This window comes from Erpetoichthys calabaricus, chromosome 13, assembly GCF_900747795.2.
Source record: "Erpetoichthys calabaricus chromosome 13, fErpCal1.3, whole genome shotgun sequence".
Classification (NCBI taxonomy): domain Eukaryota; kingdom Metazoa; phylum Chordata; class Cladistia; order Polypteriformes; family Polypteridae; genus Erpetoichthys; species Erpetoichthys calabaricus.
Genome location: NC_041406.2, coordinates 49,053,603 through 49,071,605, shown reverse-complemented (window position 1 = coordinate 49,071,605; position 18,003 = coordinate 49,053,603). Strand labels below are relative to the sequence as shown.

Below are 18,003 nucleotides of genomic sequence, written 5' to 3'. Positions count from 1 at the left end.
GTCTGTGAGGAGTTTGCATGTTCTCCTAATGTGCAGGTAGGTTTCTTCAGGGTCCTCTGGCGTCTTCCCACATTCCAAAACCTGTTAGGTTGATCGATGACACTAATCTGGCCCAGCAAGGATTTTTTTCCTGCTAGGATAGAGTCCTGCTTTACATAAATCTCTAATTAATGAACACATTCCGAAAATGGATGGATGATTCACCTACTCTGAGTAATTGATCATCCACTTTAAAGTCTGCAAGTGAGCTCAATCCAATAGCTTTTATTAAAGGACACCTTTATTCTGATATAAATGTAAAAACATTCTGTTATTGATAAGAAGGTACTTTATTATATGTCATTGAAGTGTACACATGTAATTTTTGACACATTCCATTACTGATGATTTGTTTGCAGCAGTGTTTATGTTTTCTTTTATTAAAACCAATTGATTGAATGCATACAACAGTAATATAATTTACTTAGAATACCGTGCCCTTAATGAAATACACAGACCTGGTGACAGTTACGGCTCTTGTAATTGATATGTGTGTTCTTCTCCATTTTTGCTTGCTATGTGAGGTTTTTGCTACAGATCTATCTCTCAGTTGTTACTGCTGAATAGGACTTGTGTGGTTAAGCCTGTTTGTAACTGGTTTGAAGGTCACCTGCCTTGCACAGTTAAGTCATGGCCTGCAAATTTCAAGCAAATACGCTTCAGATTTTCATGAGATTCATCTTTTAGAGAAGGAGATTTTACCTTTTTGATATGGAATGGAACAGATGGGACTCAACTGAACTTTACCCTAGGGATTAAAAGTTTTCTTTTTTCATCCACTGGTTCCTTAACACTTATAGTTTAATTCTAAGCTACACTTCACAGCTACACATCCCCAGTTTATTTCACTATGGAAATGCAGTTTCATGTTTAATTTCTCCACCATAGTAGATATTGTCCTAATCAACCACCAGTACAGTTTAAGATAAAGGGTAGAGCAGCATGATGGTGCATAATCCCTCCTTCCTGGATTTGAGTTCCTTCACACTTGGAAGGTAGTTTTTAACTGACATTCCAAACTTTGAATAAATACCATAGAAATAAAAAGAAGCTTTTTTGTTGCTGTAATACAATTCAGTAATGAGCCATTTCCTTTTTGCTATTCTCAGATTCCGGGGTTAATTGCTTATGTTCCATAAGTTATGCTAAAACATGAAATGCATTAGAGTGCTGACATTTTAGCAATTCACGACTGGATATTTAAGTGATCATTGACTTGGGATCTTCATTGGTCTGACTAACACTCTCATTTTATTTGTACTATGAATTCTTAAAAGAGTGTATGTTAATAGATAGTTGATATGTGCGTATAGAAAGTAAAAGATTGTTAGTGTTGTGTGTTAGTCTGTTGACCCCACTGTAAAATTTCACTGTGAGCAATCATTTTGAACCTGGCAATAAAATATGTGTATATCATGTAGTGTGAAAGCAGCTTCTAATTGGAATTCCACCTAATGAAACATTTCAGTCCCTTGTTTTAAATAATGACACACTTCTGTGTACAGTCAGTTCTCCATTATCAGAGAGTGAATTAACAAGTTTGCATAATAAATAATAATAAACAACTCAGCCAGCCAGACATGTATCTGTTGTCGAGAGATACCTGTGAACTACATGTTTGAGAGCAATTAGTAACAGAGAGTTTATCAAATAGCAAGTCAAGTTTCTGTCAGACTTTTCCTTCTGTTGTTCTGACATTTATTTTCCTATAAAGCATGGCAGTTTTATAAGTTTTTTATTACACTCTAGAGGTATATACAATTCTCCATTGTTATTTTGTTCCATCTCAGGCATTTTTGCTGATGGTGATACAACAGAAAACAAAAACAAAGTGTGGAATTCTTTCACACCTGTCATGTCTTTTATCCTTCAACACCCTGTACCACATCTGACTTTGTCAACCCCATCTGCTGTTGCTTGGATATGACATTTACAGTGCTCTCACCTGTTGCTGCTTTGTCTGTTCAGCATGATATTTCAGCAGACTAGTGGAAAATAGTCACTGGTTAAATTTCCATTATTCTTTTATTTTCTCAGGTCAGATACTGTTGTAATTGGTTATGATCACCTGGCAGAAATTTGTTGTTTTGATTGAGTACACAAAAAATGTTGAAATGATTTTGAGGCTACAAAAAATGTCTCATAAACTAGGCCAACACCTGCCCTAGGCTACCCAGAAATAAGCCTCACCTCAGATGCCTAACCCCAAACTGTAAAGGCCTGCTTCATCCTATATTCGTCCAAAAAGTGAAAAAGGTTAAAAAATAACTTAATTATCCCAAAATATCTAAAATTCCCTTTAAGAGCTGGTAAATTGTTAAAAACCACAGGGTTAACTACAGTGCAAAATGCAAATTTTGATAAATAAGAATATTTATTTCAAAGTCATAAAGAAACCAAAAAAGTGAAAAGACAAAAAAAGTCATAATTTGCCTTAAAAGGTAATCCACAACAATCAAGTCCCAATACATAATCCAAATAATGCACTCAAGAACAACAATCAATAAACTAGTCAAAGACATGCTCCCCAGGGTCCCTTCAGCAGTGACATCAGGGTGGACCTGCCTCTAGGGGTTTAGCCCACAAAACACAAAAATCAAAGGAGGGTACATAATGGGTACAATATTTGTTTTTTGTTTCTACCTTGTTTCCTATGTGTTTTAACAAATTTGTATTTGGAATAATTTGGTTTTTAGTAATTAGTGTAACCTGTACTTGTATTTTAACTGAGAATTGTTCACAGCGCTCTGCAGCTGCACTCAAGAATTACAAGAATTGTACAAGAATTTTATTGAACTGTACATGCATAGTAAGTAAAAACAGAGAATGATAATAACAAAAATACATAAATGCAATAAACATCAGAAAAATATTTTTTAAAAAACAAGACACAGTAAAGGAAAGAAAATAAATGTAAGCCAGGGAATATGCCCTTGTTGAAACATGACATTCTTAACATTGTGACAAGAAAACAAACTGAATGGATCTGACGAAGACAAAGTCTAATAGCGGGTAGGAATCAGAAACCATAAAAACAAACAAGAACCAAATGAATAAAACCAGTATAATTACCAGAAATCAACAAAAGGCAAAGTAGGAGGCCCTAACACTAAAATATTCTTGGAAGTGCCAGTTAGCTTCCACCAAACTAACAAAACATTGTTAACACGTAGCTGGCAATGGTGACAGCATAGCCGTGGCCATGTAAACCAAACATAAAACCACAGCAGCGATCACGTGGTAGCAAAGGAGATCATCAGCATAAACAACATGGCCACTACCATGTCTGATCACTAAATTTTGAGAAACTACAAAATCAATTTCATGAACTTCAAAAGCATATACTGTAAATGAAAACTAGATGGTCAAAAACCCAGATTCACTCTAGACAGCGGGCACCACATGCCTGTTCAGTTTATCCTTTTATGACACATACGTAGTATTTTCTAACACTTTAAGTCCATTTTAACTTATTTTGCTCTTTTTCAGACACCATTTTTTTTTGTACCTGGGCACTGCCTTTTGCAAGACCCGTTACTAGGATTCGGCTTCTGGTTGTAGTGGCGAGAGTGATCTCTGAGGTTTGTGACTTGTGGCATCATTAGTGCAACAGGTTCAAAAACAGTGTTGGTGTCCATTTCTCATCCAAGATTACGGATAATAGACAACATTTGTAAATGGTTGTTTTCATACATGGCAGCTTTTCTGGTTACTGATCTTTAGTCTCTGAATTTTTGACTTTGCTTTTTGGTTTTGGTTTTAACAACATTTTAATTGGATTTCCTGATAATGACCTAGATTTGTTTTGACCGCATCTCTTCTTTTGATCCTTACCCCATCTGTACTTGTTTTCTATCTCTAAATACAAGTACAATACATTTTTAACATTCCACCTCAAAAAGCTACTTAGTGATACAATATTCAAAATGATAGAAATTGACCGTAGCAGATAGAAGCACTTCTTAGATGTATGGGGTCAAGTACCTGTGGTCTATGTTTGTGTGTGTGTGTGTGTGTGTGTGTATGGGTCTTCTGTTGCTGCGCTCATTGCAATATCCAAATTTATCATTAAGTTTCAGTAACCTCATGCTGCTGAACTCCTGAATTGATAACAGCAGTTTTAACTTTCTGTTATGTCTCCATTTCAAATCTTTTGGTCAGTTTCTTTTTCTCTTTCTCTCTCTCTTTCTCTCTCTCTCCCTCTCCCAGTTTTTCCTTAGGTAATATGAGAATTTTTCTAATGCATGAGTAGGAATGGGAAACTGCAATCCTGAAAGATTAAATTGTATGGACTCGGAGAAATTGGGGTCAGGCTGTTCAGAAGAAATGATGTGGACAGAGCCTTTTCAGGGCAGATTTTGCCAGTCTTCACTACAAACTTTTTAGCGTTATCCCCAGGCATGTGTTGTCTTTCGAAAATCACATCTAGCCCCACAAGACTATGGCATCATTGACAAAAGTATGTAACTGGCCTTGACTAGGGGGATGTCATCAGCACACAGGTCCCCAATCCACATTATTTTTAGCATTGGTTCTTTCACCCATTACTCAGCATTACTGTACATCCATTATAGTTATCCTTTTAGGAAAATTAAATAAGCTGGCATTAAATTCTGTTTTTTTTTTTTGAGTACTTTTGATTAAACTGTTTTTTGGGTTATCGGTGGCTTCTTTTGCCCAATTATCCTGTTCACTGAATCCTGCATTTATCTTCTTCCAACTCCCTTTCAGCTAATTAATGCTGTCTGGTTTCTTGCTTGCCCTGTTTAGCTCTTTCCAGATATCTGCTTTTGTCTGTGACGTGCATAGTAGGTACCTTGTGATGCATGGATCAGCAATTCAATAGACCTGTCTGTCATATTTACTGACAGCAGCATAATATTGTTTCCTCAGGTCAGTTGATGAACCTTTTTGTAGATCAGCATTGTTTAATCGCTTGAATGCCAGTATATTTTAGAGCAGGGCTGTCCTGCAGGGTCATAGTGGCTTCAGATTTTCTTTGCAGTCGATCCAAAAGATTAGCGTTTAGGTTACATTGTAAATTAACCCTTCATTAAACTGGCTCCTTACTTACTTTAATTTGTATTTTTGCACTCCAGCTGATATTCACACACTGGCCTGTGGGTGAATCTATTTTTTCTAACAGGTTCCTATAAAACTATATACATTTATAAACAGACACTAGTTTTAATGATGAAGAATTAGTCAGTTTACAGTATGTCATTCACACCACTGTATGCACGCAGAAGTAAATCATCTTTTATCAATTCTAATGGAAACCATGCAGAGTAAATTTGGGTGATCTCCAAAAACATTACAGATCTGCATTGATATGCTGGAGAAATTCACTCTGCCATGTTCTTATAACTACGCAAATAGGTGGATAAATAAGAAAAATTTGGGTAGAATGTAAAAAAATTATTAGACTGACCGTGACCATAATAGAACATGTTGCCCATTCATAATTTAGAAATATGGGGTCATTCCTATCCATTTCATTATTTGATGTGAAGTGATAAAACCTACAGTACCTGCTCACAGTTATGGAGAGTAAAATATCAGCTTTAAATCCACTAATCTATCAAGTGCTTTTTAAAAGCCAATCTGATTTCCTTTTTCATTTAGTGGAACAACAATAGACGGCTTTTCTGTTATTTGTGTGATGGATGGCCGGGGATCGTGCCCTACCGGGAGACCTGGAGGATCAAGGGACCAGGAGAAGGGCAATTTATACCCCAGGACATGAGAGGGCAGCCCCCCTGGATTGCATTGGGGCCACAGGCTTTGGGCTCTGAACCTCAAACCTGTTGGGGTCCGTGGCCACCACCAGGGGGCATCTGGAGAGCTCCAGAAACAAGATCTGCAGGCACTTCCGCCACACCCAGAAGTGCTGCCTGAAGAGGAACTGGATTCATGAACAGCGCTTCCACCACACCCGGAAGTTCTGCCGGAGGTTAATCGGGAAGCACCTGGAGCACTTCCGGGTGCACTATTAAAGGGGCCGCCTCACTCCATTCAAGGAGCCAGAGTCAGGTGGCAAAGGACGAAGCACGCCAGGCAGCCACAACAGCCCAACTAAAGACACTCTCGAAAGAAAACGTTGAGGGTGACTAGTAGTTGTAAATCTTTTACTGCAATAAACGTTTCTTTTTTAAAACATTCACTGTATTTTTTGATCACAACTCGTATTATAGATTTTTTTCCTTTCCTTTCCAAGGATATCATCCGAACGATTTGTACCTGAAGCAGAGGAATAATTCTTAGTCATTCATTTTATCTCTTTAGTTTCCTTCCAGATATTTTATTAAACCAGGTAGTTTATTATGAATACACACCGGTGTAAATGGAAACAAGTTATATAGAGAGCTTCTGGCTCCTTTGTCATTTGCTTCTTATTACTAATAAGGAGCAAATGCAAACCTTGAATACAGCTGTTTAAGACAAAAATAAGCAATTAAGAGTGGGGAATTCTAATAATTGAGACAACTAAAATGAAGCATAAAAATGTTCCTTGAGCAATGAATATTTCTAACAGCAGTAATTGACTTCTCATTAAGAAATTGTGTTTGAACAAACATCTGCAGCCTCCAGGGCTGACTTTACCTGACCCCTGCCCTGGACCTGTGTAAGTCTGTCCATTGAGATAACCTGAAATCTCTTCAGCTAGATCAGCATTTGTTGTCCACTTCTTCATCTGACACTTTGAACATTGCTGAATTTGTGGTACTGCCTTAGATGTGATTAATGATATCAAACCATCAGAGAGCACAATCACAAAACAACAGGGAGGTTTCTTCTTGAGACAATACTAACCGAGCAAAGTTCATGGTACCCAAATTTCAATACTGATGGTCAGTGAGTTCTCCATTATTGGTATGTTGATGTGGAAGGGAGGGCATTTTCAGTGTCCCCTACAAATAATAAAAGGCTTTTTTGAAGCACACCACCATCTCTGTGACTGTAGCATTTAATAACTGACTTTGTGAGTGTGGCTTGTCATTAATAGCTTCAGTTTATAACAATGCAGGGATTAAAATGGGCCTAAATTTACAATAAAAATAAGAAACTGAGAAATTTACTTATAAAGCACAGGGCTAACCACAAATTCTCTGTTCATTCCTGAAAGACATGTCCCCTGAAATAGCTTTTATATGAAGAGATAAATTGATTTCAGCTATCAAAGCCTCAGAACATTAACTTTATCACATTGCAAACAGAGCCAGTGTTCAGAAGATTCGTATAAAAGATAAATCAGCAACAAAAACTATTAACACAAAGCCCAGCTGTCATTAGAGATGTGAATCAAGAATGTAAGCTTCTTGTCTCATAAATGTGCCCTGTTTGTTCTAGAGATTTACTGGTGACATCTGTAATAACCACAGCGAGTTTAATAAAACCTGAAGATGAAGGAATATATTTTTTTAAATATATGAATTTATTTCAAAGGTTATAAAAGTTTAAAAAAGTGGTGCCAGTCGTTCAACAAACTTACAGGCCATGTTGCTGAAAATTATTAATTGAAGCGTAATGGAAAAGTACATAATGGATTAATTAAAAGTGTAGTGTTAAATGAAACTACACCCCTTATATATTGTGTAATCCATCATGTGTGATTTTTCTCTGTTTGATATTCACATTAGGAAAGATGTAAGCCTGCCTGCCGGGGCAGGATATCTGTAGGGCACATAAAGCAGATGCTGTCAAACTGCATCTGAAACGGTGAAGAACGCATGGCTCCATCAGTCTTCTTCTCATGCATACCGATTTTATAGTCAGCTACCCAGTAAAAAAAAGAGTAGACTGCTCTAAATGTAGCTTGTCACTTGCAGTGGACCTGCTGTGTTATACTTAACTGGATGAAAAAGAGTTCATACACAGATTTCATTGTGAGAGCCATCTTAGGAACAGCTTGGACCATTATTAGAAGACTTTTGTGTAAAGAGTAAAGATGGGTAATTAGTGCAAGTTTTTACACTCAATGTTGTATTTGATCTGTCAATCATTTAACCCAGTTACTCCAGTTCACAACTGTACTGAATGGAACCTGTCCTAACAGTATCATGTGTAATGAAGGAACCTAACCCAGGTAAAGCACCAGTTCATCAGAGAGCATGGCTCAACATATAGGGCTAATTTAGAGTCACCCAGTGTGATATATGGCCGGCCGTTCATCCTGGCCAATACCCCCAGGCCGCCAGGTGGAGCTCTCCCTGCAGCATGGAGGTGCCACGAATACCAGCAGGGAATCATGGACAGTGGAGTTTTCTTTTACAGCCCTGCTGGATACCTTGTGGGCCAACAGAGGACACTGCAGGGAGGCCCAGAGACTCTTACGTGCCCTATAACCTGGAAGTACGTCTTAGTCACAGCGACAGGAGGAATGACGTACTTCCAGGATGAAGAAGAAGAGTTTTTATCTGACCCGGAAGTGTTCCTAGTCACATGGACAGAGAGAGTGAAACACTTCCGGGTCAAGGACTATAAAAGGACTGTGGGAGATCCCAGACATTGAGCTGAGCTGGGTGGAAGGGTGGCAACGCGTCTGGGAGAGTGGAGGATTATTGATTAGTGTATTGATTATTGTATGAGTATTGTGGAATGGAGGGTGCTTGGTGCACGTATTTATCTGAATAAAAATAATTATTGGACTTTTACCTGGTGTCTGGCATGGTGTCCGAGGGTTCAAGGGAGCGAGAGCGCCCCCTATCTGTCACACCAATTAATCAAAATCTACACACAGAGTACCTTGACTCAGATTTGAACCAAGGTGCTGTGAGATAGCAACGTTAACCACTGTGGCCAAGTGCCTCTTTATTATTTCAGTTCCATAAAAATATTTTTTTAATTGAAAAGATTACATTAAACTAGGAAGTTTTATGGCATTTCTCAAAATCATATAATTTTCCACATTAATTTTTAAAGGGCTTGCTTAAATAGTGAGGGCTTACCAATTTACTTAAATTTTACCACACTGGTAGAAAGAATTGATTGGTAATTGCTGTAAAATAATAAAAAATTAATGTCCTTCGGGGGTTTCTGCCAGGGTCACTGCTGTTTTTAGTATAAATAAATGATCAGGACAGGAAAATAACAAGCTGGTTAAGTTTGCAGCTGATACCAGGCTAAGTGAGATGGCTAATAATGTTGAAACAGTTGAACCTGAACAGCATTCAGGCTTGGGTGGATTTTGTGGCAGATGAAATTTAAAGTAGATAAATGTAAAGTATTACACGTAGGAAGTAAACTTATTAGATCTGAATGCATGGGTTAGGGTTGATTTCACCCTACAGTATTTTTAGTCGACCAATGAGAAACATGTACCAAGTTTCATGAAAATCACTCCAGCCTTTCAGAAGTGATGCTGGAACATACATACATACATACACATACATACATTGACTTTTTATGTATATACAGTAGATGATGTGTAGAGTACAAGTGAAAAGAGGTTATGCATAGGTTATATAATGTAATGGTAAGGCCTCATCTGGAGTACTGTGTCAGATTTGGTCTCCAAGCTACAAAAAAGACATAGTGATGCTACAGAAGAGCAACTATACTGATTCCGGGACTGAGAGGTATGAGTTATGAGGAGAATTTAAAATTATAAATGGAATTAGTACAGTGGATCCAAGCTGTTGTATTAAAATGAGTTCAACAAGAACACGGGGGAACAGTTAGAAACTTGTTAAGGGTAAACTTTGCACAAGCATTAGAAATTGTTTCTTCACACGGTGAACCACAGGCACAGGGAATCAATTACCAAATAGTGGGTTACACAGTAGGACTTTAGGGATCTTCAATCTCAATTTGATGTTATTTTGGTTAAATGAGGTAGACAGGACTGTCATGTTTTGTTGGACTGAATAACGTGTTTGTAAACATTTTCTGTGTCTATGGTTGCCCAGCACGAGTCAAAGATAGGTGGCGCAGTGGTAGTGCTGCTGCTTTGCAGTAAGGAGATTGTGGGTTTGCTTCCTGGGTCCTCCCTGTGTGGAGAGCGCTTTGAGTAGTGAGAAAAGCGCTATATAAATGTAAAGAATTATTATTATTAAAGAATTATTATTATTATTATAGGGAGAGAGGTGTCCTCTAGTGCTACGGAGCACACCCATTATTTTCTGCTGACTATTCCTGATCCTGTAAGTATAAGACAAAGTCCAGGGAAAGTTGTCAAGAAGCTAAAATGTCTCCCGAGTGATAGGAGAGAGGACACTATACAAAATGAGTAGAAGTAAGAAAATGTTCCCCTTTTAAGTGTGAGATCAGGCAGGTCTGTAAAGTCCAGTCATATTGTAGTCCTTTCTCAAAATAGGTGGCAGCACATGGCTTACAGACAGTGCAGAAGCTGCCCTGAGAGATCTGCCATTTTAAGTTCTGCTATTAAGGACTAAGGGTTGTAGGAGGGCGCTAACAATAGTCCTAACTTTGTTCCTCCATTTAGTGAAAGAGGGGCCACCACTGCCCTAGAAATAATCACAGGCTTAGTAAGAATCGACACTTTCTTTTTCAGGAGGCCCAATTAAGTCGAGAGCCAGCAAGAGAGACTGGCCCAGGTGTACTGCCAGGGTTTCAAAAGGAAGAGAAATGGGAGGTAAGAAAGAGAGTGTTTTGTGGTTGGTAGGTTGCCCTGTCTAGAATGGCCCATTCAGGTGGCAGGATTTTTTTTGTCTTTTCTTTTGTATGTTGTGTTCTGTCTGTTTTTTTCCTCTTCAGTGTTTTAGCATTTTTTATATTTTGTAGCATCTTTGGCATCATCCTCTTTGACGAAATTGAAAAAAGATCATTCTTTATGTATACTTCATTAGCAAATGATTTTTCAAAATATCTCTGCAAGCTCTTTACCCCTCTAGAACAGACCAAATTACCCCATGAGGTGATAATTATTCCCTTTATTTTATTGCAGTTATTCTTAGATCCATCATTTGGAACAGCTGGCAGAATTTATTTCTGCTGAATGTTTCACAAAATGAAAAATTAGGTGGAGGCAGTTGTCTTTGTGTTTTACATGTAGGTAAACAACAAAAAATAATGAAGTTCTTCATGCAATAGCCCAGAGGTATGAGGTGCTTACTGGACTAGCTATAGTTGAGACCTTCAGCCTATTCAGCACAAAACAGCAATGAATCTGTTCAATGAATCTGTTAACATGGAAGGAATCATCTCTGCCTCCCAGTTTCTTTACAGACACAGAATGACAGTTCATTGTCACATGACAGACAATATTTCTGGCAAACTTGTCAGTCTTGCTGCCACTAGCTAGAACAATAACATGCTAATGACAACAATGGCCCCTATGAGCATACCAATAACACATTCTCTACGGTTTGCTTTGGGCCATGTGGTCCAGAGCTTGGAAAACAAATGAGATATTTATCCTGTCCACAACTCCATGCATTAGTCTACATATACTGGATATACTGTACATATTAACACACATTTATCTTTTAGGTTATACAGTGTGCTTGTAGTTAGAGAACCAGGAACAGGAATCTTTGTTCAATACCATTCACTGTCTTTGTGAAGTTTTCATGGTATCTTTATACTTCAGCTTCCACCAACATGTCAATAATATACAATATACTGTATCTTATGTAAATTGTATATTTGCCTGGGACAAATGAGTTCTAGCTTGCCTTATGATGGACCTTCCAAGGTTAGTTCCTGCCTAGGATGAACTGCTGTTGAGACAGGTGTCAGCAACTCATTTTTCATTATTTAAATTGTTTGTTTCTAATTTTACCTTAATAATATGAAGTCATCATTAGTGCCATTGATTCTGAATACTTTTTCTTGGGTGATAGCATTTTGTATTCTATTTCTCTGGACTCTGCCATTTTGTGTTTATGGTTTTCATGTTTACCACTACTTTATGTGTCTTGTAGCAATGTTATGTATTGTTAGGCACATGATGTACATATTATGTAACCCATGATGTCATGGAGGCCATTTTATACAAGATGGTGGCTATGTAGTTACAGTAATATCTGAATTGAATAATAAAGGGAAGACCTCATGAAATAACTTATTTTTAAGCATCATATGACTTTCCAACTTTCTGCTTTTTACTTTGCTGTAGTTTTGTTTTTGAACACAAATTTAACCAACTCTCTTAAAGCTCACAATCGACTTTTTGACATGTAGTGCACTGACTTTGATGCTGTCTGACTCTCCTTCAGTAACATCTCTTAAATCTCTGCCACTCAATTTAATAATTTTAAGTTCATCATGACTTCTCTGGAAAAATCTCAATGGACACAATATTAAGATACATTTATCTTTCACAGAGACAGAATAAAGCATTAGCTGAGACCAACCATAACCCTGTTATAAACACAATGTAAAAAAAAATCTCTCTTCCAATAAAATAAAACATTTACAATTGACATATAACTATTCAGTGATAATAGTGAATATTCTCAAAAATGATTGTGTTTTTCTGTAGTAACACAAAAAGGAAAACTAAAATCCAGTTTCAATTTGTCATGTGAGTTCACTACATGAATAGTACTTCTGATATATTAAGGAGTTGTCAGAAGCTATCATTATCATGATCATTACCCTTCATGATGTTTCTTTGCAAACTGTGTTTCTCGCTCACTTGAAGCTCCTCTCTTGTGTGTACTCAAATCATAAATCAGGACTGAATGTTCTATTACTGTGTCATGTCATTGTATTTCCAAACCTCCATCCTTATCCTAACCAGGTAATGCAGTTAAGTGCCTTGCATGGGCGTGTTGTGTGAAGGACTGCCTCCTGGTCTAAGGGTGGATATGTCTTTCGCCTCCTGCTGGTAGTCTGGGTTCCTGACATCCTTGTATAACTTTCCTCTGTTTTCAAAGAAGTCAGTAACATGGTTAGGTAAGCACAAATGTGTCTATGGAGTGAGAAATTAATTAAACAATTTGTTCCCTTTCATACTTTTCTATTACCATTACCTTGTTTATTACATCATGCCATATGACTTTTAATATGCAGAATTCTATAATCTTAACCAATCGACTATAGCCACCATTAATTTCATATACATGTCGATTCTTCATTATTCTAAACATTGCTTTGTTAGTAGGGGTGTCTTATGAGTTTTCCCATTGATCTTATCACCGCTTCACAATAGTGGTGTTTGTGCTTTCTCACTAGTTTGTCCTCTCATTTTAAGGGGATGTTTATGACTCATTTACCTCATTTTAACTACTTTGGTGGCTCCTCTAAGATGAAGCTAAAGCTCCACATGCTCAAGCTTTAAAGCACATTTAGTTAACCCTTTAGTTACCTTCAGTAATCTTCCTTATGTTTTTAATAATCCATTGTTATAATTTCATTGAAGTATATACTTATATTACACTGTAAAAATGATCAAGTTATTGATTAAAAACATTTGATTAAAATTCTACATAACATAATGTAGAATCAGAAAATGGATAGGACCGTGCTTTTTTAAACATTCAGTAAAAAATATTAAAATGCTGTTATGGTTGTAGCACCAGATGTAAAGTGGGAACTAATCCTGGACAGAACACACACATGCAAACACAAACACACACATACACACCCAGCCATGCTCACATTTACCAGGCTGAGCCAATTTAGAGTTGTCAGTTATCCTAATACACCCCTAAACTGAAGTCATCGAGTAAAACCCATGGATGCATTGAAACAAACAGGCCTTGGGCTTGGATTCTGGCCTGCTTCTAACCTCTGCATCACCCTCACACCAAACAGAACTTTTTAAATTGTACTTGCAAATGAAGACCAGCACCCTGTTTATCAGTGCTCTGTCACAAACCAGGCCTGCTTGTCACAAATAATATGGAATCATAAATGTCACATTACCTTACGAAATGAGGGGCTGCATGTGTGTTTTTACCCCCATTTATAGTAATTATCAGTATACTGTTTTGGTGTCTTGATGGAAGACAGAGCAGATCTCTAGTTTAGATATGTAGCTTTTTCACACAACAATGTCCTCTGGTTCTTCTTCCCTAGTAGACTGAACACCTTTCAGGTGAAAATGAGAAATAAAAAGATAAAATTGTGATCAGTTAATATAGGTGAAGAATGATTAGATAAAATACATAAATGTCTGTGACTAACAGCTTTAAGAAACTGAGCTTGTTTCTGTCATGAGATTTTTTTTTAAATTACATTTTTATGGCTTTATTTTCTTTTCAATGTTTCTTTTTTCTGTTCAGGGTTTTGTTATCTGCTGAGTTCAATTCTACTGTTAGTTGTATGAGATTCTGTTTTAAGAGTCCTTAAAATATTTTGGGTTTTCCTACAATGCTATTTTAGTTTCTCACTGATGCTGGCCATTTTGTGTGGTATTGTTGTACTGGTTGCTAAGTCGCTGTTATGGGTGACGTCTAAGTTCGCACAACACGTGTCACTGGGGTCAGGGGTATAGCGGTCAGCTCCATACACATTCTGGCATCTGATACTAGGTAACAAACCTTTCCTTGTTGGTGGGCACTTTGCTATTTGATTTTTTGGCTTGATTGAATTCTTGCTTTGTTCTCTGACTTGGAGATTTATTTATGATCCTTGGCTTTGATGAAAGGTAGATCAAACTTTTAATTAAAGAATCTAGGTTTAACTTTCGATAACATTTCATTTTAAGGTTGCTCACTTGTTCTGAGATTTTTTGAAAGACTATGCAGGGACAAGCAAAAAAAGATTGTGTGAACAAAAGTGTCTCTGTTTCCTCCAGTTTCCTCCAGTACCCAATAGCACATGCATGTTAATCTATTATGTAAGTGTAAACACAGGATTGTGGGTGTGTGCACAGGCGCATTCTGTAAAGGACCAGCACCTGGTCAAAGGTTGGATGTGCCTTTCGCCTCCTGCTGCTAGACTGTACTACATAAGGAAGAATCAGAAATTGGATATGATGGATAGGAAAGTACTTATAAAAATATTCAATGAAATATATGATAATTTCATTTTTATTGCTGATTTTGAAAATTTGAATACATGGTTCTTACAATTTTAACTTTTTCAAAGAAACTTTGTAGTTATTGATATCAATTTTTTTTTTATATTAAACTCAATCATGTCAATTTGTAAGTAAATGAGATGGAATATAAACCTTAATCCTGAAAATATATTTAGGTGAGTTTTCTTTTGTGTTCCATGCCTATTCTTTGCCTTATAATTAAGTAAAAAGTAGATAAATGACATTGATTGATTCAAATCAGATTATTGGCTGGTTGTATTACCCATGAGTACTAATTGTTTGACTTAGACCTACCACCCTTATGTATTTGCTAACAAGTTGCTATAAATAATGACACGTATTTGTGTTGCCCTAAGGTGTGTTATATCGAGTCATGTGGGATAAGAATGAATACCTAAGAGGGAATCTGTAATATCCTGAGCCTGAGCAGAATCATCTACATCATTTGGATTGGTCAAACAAGGATGATTTCGACCCACCTTCTTTATAAATGCATTTCAGTTCATCAGTTCTCTTCCTAAGACATACATAACATGATGCTCTATGAAGAAGAAGTCTAGCAGTGGTGTTGTACTTGTTTAGATTTTGACAGTTGAACCATGCAGTTTTTGACAGCTATGATTGCAGTGTCTTTATTTGTGTTTGAAGTGGTTGACAGTCATATAAAACCATTTAACCTAATTTGCAAGTACTGACAGTACTTGCTGTGTTATCTGATCTCCTACATTATTGTTTATTTTTCACAGAGAATTTATTTCTGTTTGTCATGGGGTGTAGTAGCATATACTGTAAAAGAGTCAGCAGCAGGTTACTTGTGCAAGGTAATCAAGCATGCTGTTTTCAGATGTGAAAATGTTATTGGCAGCCTACTGAACTCAAGCCAATTAAAGGAATGAGTAAAGTTGTGAGTGTGAATATTTAGTTAATAATCAGGTACCATTTAAGACAGCCCAACCCATTATACAATCAACTGATTTTGCCACTTTACCTCAAAATGATATCCACATAATAATAATAATAATAATAATAATACATTTTATTTATATAGCGCCTTTCCCATGCTCAAGGCACTTACAGAATAAATAAAGAACGGCAGAATATACAGTATATAGCATTGTACAAACCAGATAAATAAACAAAGAAGATTAAGACAGTAAATTCTGAAAAAAAAAACAGACAACATAATTAATGGTCTCGCACACACATACAGGTTACATGAGCATCTTGACAGAGAAGTAAACTGAGAGAAAGGTAATAAAGTCAAGTAGAGCTAAAAGCCTTCCTGAACAGATGAGTTTTGAGTTGTTTTTTAAAAGAATTCATGGAGTCAGCTGACCTGATTAATTTTGGTAGGTCATTCCAGAGTCTGGGCGCTATACAGCTGAAGGCCCTGTCACCCATGGAGTGTAGATTAGTGAGGGGCACAACAAGATTACCAGAATCAGAGGACCTTAGTGGGCGGGCAGGCACATAGTGATGGAGAAGGTCACTGATGTAGTTTGGCGCGAGGTTATTTAAAGCTTTGTAGGTTATTAGTAGGATTTTATATTCGATTCTGTAGGACACAGGGAGCCAGTGGAGACGGAGCAGGATGGGTGTGATGTGCTCGCTGCTGCTGGCTCGAGTAAGGACTCTTGCAGCTGAGTTTTGAATAAGCTGGAGCTGTGATATAAGATTAGAAGGGGCACCTGCCAGTAGGGAATTACAATAATCGATGCGGGATGTGATAAAAGCATGGACAAGTTTCTCAGCATTAGAGAAGGAGAGGAAGGAGTGAACACGGGATATGTTACGGAGGTGAAAGTAAGAAAGTTTCTTAATGTGATTTATGTGGGCGGAATAAGTGAGGGAGGAGTCAAAAATGACACCAAGATTTTTTACAGTACAGGCAGGTCTGATGAGATCACTGCCAAGATGGACTGGGAAGGAGCTCATTTTATTAAGTTGCATTTTAGTCCCAATTTGCAGGAGTTCAGTTTTATTGCAATTTAATTTTAAAGAGTTCTGCTCCATCCAGGTTTTAATTTCACTAAGGCAGGTTGTGAGCTGAGAAAGCTTCCTGATTATGAAGGCAGATCATGGCATGAACAAAAGGAAATCCTACAAGCTTCTGGAAAAAGGTGTCATCCTCTGTCCTCTCTAATGTTGTGACAATTCCCCAAAATGCAGTCAGAGCTATGCTATACTAATAGAGAACAGTTGGGACAGTAGTTAGTCTTCCCAGAATTGGCTGTCTTCCAAAATCTCACCAGGGGAAAGGTATCAAGTTTACCTTGAAGTCATCAAGAACCATAAAACTGCAGTGGTGACTCCACTGTCTCAAAACTGCCTAATCTTCTTTACAATCACAGGAGGGGCATGATTCCATCTCAGCAGCATCAGGAACAAGGTAAAGGCAAGAACCAACCCCGGACAGAACACCATTGCAGGCCACACTCAGACACACACTCAGCTCATTCTTATTGGGCCAATTTAGAGTCCCCAGTCAATGTAAGAAGCATGTCTTTAATGTGGGGGGAAACTGGGAATATACAGAACAAAAACTCATCTTATACAGTATGTGGCATTTTTTAAAAATAAAATAATGTAGCAAATCAAATGGCGAAAATACTTTTCTCAGCACTGTTTATTCTGTAATTCATAATCTTAATTATTTTTTATTAGTGACACTTCATCTGTGTATAAAAACTCCATATCTGTCCTGAAACTCACCACATGGGGTTGATAGTCATTGATGAAATTCTACTTTGGTAACTTTTTATATGTAGAGTAATATGCAAAATAACATTTTTGTGTATCTCAAGTTTACTTTGCGTGCAGTATGGTGCAGTAGTTAGAGATGTTGCCACTGAATCCTTTCTTTGAATCTCATGCCAGTCCTCAGTCAGTGGGGAGTCTGCACGTTATCCTTATCTCTCTGTGGATTTTCTCCCCATCCCAAAGACATGTGTATGTTAGGTTAACTTGTTCTGTTAGTGCATGTAAGTTAGCCCCATAATAAACTGGCCATA

The 18,003-nt window shown here is 37.3% G+C and overlaps 1 protein-coding gene across 4 annotated transcripts in view; it reads left to right on the top strand.

The window, feature by feature from the left end:
* Positions 1-18,003, top strand: part of chn2 (chimerin 2) — a 552,284-nt gene that overhangs the window by 226,537 nt on the left and 307,744 nt on the right. The window contains exon 1 of one of the 4 annotated variants that reach the window (XM_028818220.2): positions 10,603-10,633. The exons of the other annotated variants lie outside the window; for them this stretch is intronic. Coding sequence (XP_028674053.1) covers positions 10,627-10,633 — 7 coding nt within the window. The 5' untranslated portion in view covers positions 10,603-10,626. Of the gene's footprint in view, positions 1-10,602; positions 10,634-18,003 lie in introns of those variants that run through there. 4 annotated transcript variants of the gene reach the window in all.